The sequence below is a fragment of the Nicotiana sylvestris genome, chromosome 4, assembly GCF_000393655.2.
Source record: "Nicotiana sylvestris chromosome 4, ASM39365v2, whole genome shotgun sequence".
NCBI classification, from domain to species: Eukaryota; Viridiplantae; Streptophyta; class Magnoliopsida; order Solanales; family Solanaceae; genus Nicotiana; species Nicotiana sylvestris.
Window position 1 is genome coordinate 99,655,142 of NC_091060.1, and position 2,699 is coordinate 99,657,840.

At 36.6% G+C, this 2,699-nt stretch overlaps 1 protein-coding gene across 1 annotated transcript; it reads right to left on the reverse strand.

Moving 5' to 3' along the window:
• Positions 1-417: 417 nt before the first annotated feature.
• LOC138889895 (uncharacterized) lies at positions 418-1,008 on the reverse strand. Its single transcript, XM_070173238.1, has 2 exons — positions 688-1,008; positions 418-600 (listed from the first exon to the last, which is right to left on the reverse strand). The coding sequence occupies exons 1-2, from the start codon at positions 1,006-1,008 to the stop codon at positions 418-420; spliced, it is 504 nt and encodes a 167-aa protein (XP_070029339.1).
• Between the last annotated feature and the right edge of the window lie 1,691 nt (positions 1,009-2,699).

Here is a 2,699-nt window from a genome sequence, read left to right on the forward strand (position 1 = left end):
ATTATGAGTATCCTGTTTTTGTTCCTTCTCTCTTTGGAAAGGAATGTCTCTTGTTTTGGATTTTTTCCCTGTCTTTCTTTGTCTGTTTTTTCCTTTCTCATCTTCTGGGCATGAATTTTCCTCTGCTTTGGCTATCTCTTGCGACCCCTCTTGGATGCCTCTTTGCTTGTCATCTTTGATGTTTGAAGAGGTCGAGTTAATTTGTTGTTGTTGGTTGTTCTGATCACACTGTGTTGCCTCTTTGTCTTGGTCGTCTCCAAATAGTTCTAACACCAATTTGATAGGAGGTTGATTCCTTATCTCCGTGTCTATGCTGCTAGAAGGGTATTGAACTCTGTTGTGATCCTTTTTGAACGTTTTATGACTTTCATGGCCATCATAATATCTTCTATCATTCATTTCATCTTGTTAACTCTCTTATTCCTTGTTTTTTGAACTCATAGTTCTCCTTTCTGTAATTGTGTGTCTTACATTGTCTGCATCAGTGTTGCTTCTTTCTGCTATCTCTTGAGGTTGGTTAGCTTTGTGGTCCTTAGTACATGAGTTTGCCGAGTGTTCTGCCTTGTAATTGTTTGTTTGAGCATTAGTATCCTTCATAACCTGTTGTTGTGAAGCAGCCTCGCTGCCCAGTATTTCACTTGCTAGCTATTATGTGCTTGTGTGTTGCTTGCTTTTCTTGTTGCTTACTTTGTTAGCTTTGGACTGACCATGTGTTATAGCAGGTTTAAATAGTACTATACTCTTTTTTCTGGGCATTTTCTTCTTCTTGTGCTTTTTCTTTTTAGAATTAGTTCTGTCTTTGATGTTTTGCTCTCCTTCTTGATTTTGCTCTTGCATCCTCTCTTTATTTTCAGCATATTGCTCACCATTCTTTGCCTCTATTGCTTTCATTTTTTCTTTTTGCTGGTTCCTCTTAGTGTTAGGAACTTGCCATGTATCTTCCTCCAACTTATCCTTACCCTTTTTGTTGTAGCTATTTGTGACCAATTCTCCTCTTGTTTGTCCCATAGTTCGAGTAAGCCGCACCTCTTCTTTACCTTGTGTTTTTTGGGTTGTTTTGGTCTGCTCCTTCATAATTATGGTTTGATTGCTGTGTGTTTCCCCTGTGTTACCCCTGTTATCTTCTCCTCTACTAGCAGATTCCTCTTCCTCCTGATTTTTGTTCTATTTTTCCTTGTTCTTTTCTCGCTCCAGCACCCTGCATTGCAAAACAGAATGCCCCAGAATCCTACAATGCTTACAATACTTAGGTACTCCTTCATACTCTAGCTTCTGAGTGAAGCCTTTTAGTGGATTAGCTTCTTCCTCTTGGCCCACCCATATGGAATTAACTAGCGACTTTGTAAGATCAATTTCGACTCTAACTTAGCCATCCCCGGCCTTGTCCTATAGTTTGTCGCTAAGTCCATCGACAATGGAACTCCCACAAGTCCCAAAATATGTTTAACATAGTGCCAAGTAATGCTGTATTTTGTCCCGGGCCCGGGCCTTAGTGGGCCTAACGGGCCGGGCCTCGCGGTCCCGGGCTTCGTGGTCCCGGGCTCTGGCGGTCCCGGGCCTGGCGGTCCCGGGCTTCGTGGGCCTAATGGGTGGAACCGGCCCGTGACGGGCCTAAGCCCACATGGTCCTGTGCTTAACAGGCCGGGCTCGTGGGCTTCGCGGGCCTAGCGGGCTTTTTTTTTTTTTTAGACAATTTCTTGTAGTATCATGGCTATATTAAAAATATATATGTAGTATATATGTATATCTAATTATTAAAGTGCTTGATGAAAAAGAAAATAACAAAACAATAGTAAAACACTAAATTGTCATGCATAAATATCACTTCTTGAAGTATATTATATTGTATCTTATGTATATATATTCTCTTATATATTTTCTTTTAGTATATGTATTGTATCTTATGTATATATATTCGCATAATAATATATTTTCTTGTAGTATATATATTGTATCTTATGTATATATGTTCGCATAATATATTTTCTTGTAGTATATATATTGTATATTATGTATATATATTCTCTTATATATTTTCTTGTAGTATATTATATTGTATCTTATGTATATATATTCTCTTATATATTTTCTTGTAGTATATATATTGTATATTATGTATATATTGTAGCATAATATATTTTCTTGTAGTATATTATATTGTATCTTATGTATATATATTCTCTTATATATTTTCTTGTAGTATATTATATTGTATCTTATGTATATATATTCTCTTATATATTTTCTTGTAGTATATATATTGTATATTATGTATATATTGTAGCTTATAAATAATTCTAAGTATAGACAAAGAAATATTGCGAAAAGAAGCTCATAGGTAGAAGCAATAAATTTTATTACCAAAAAATGACATATCTTTCTTAGTCATCCTTCCCCCAATGGAATGAGCACAACAAGGTACTAATACCACCATTAGAAGGAAAAAAACTAAGGAAGATGTGCCAAAATACAAGTTACATATTATTCTATGTATTATCTCTAACAAATCTCATAAATCCTTCAAGGTTCGGAGGAGGTTGCGTTGGTGGTGGTGGAAAAGAAGCTTGTTCATCACCACTTCCGGGCGAAGCCGAATCCTCCGCAAGTTCCGCTATCATTTCTTCATAAGCTTCATCTATCGCCGGTTGTGCTTCTGCAATTCCAAAGTTTCTTCTTTCCGAGCGGATCCAATCTCTAAA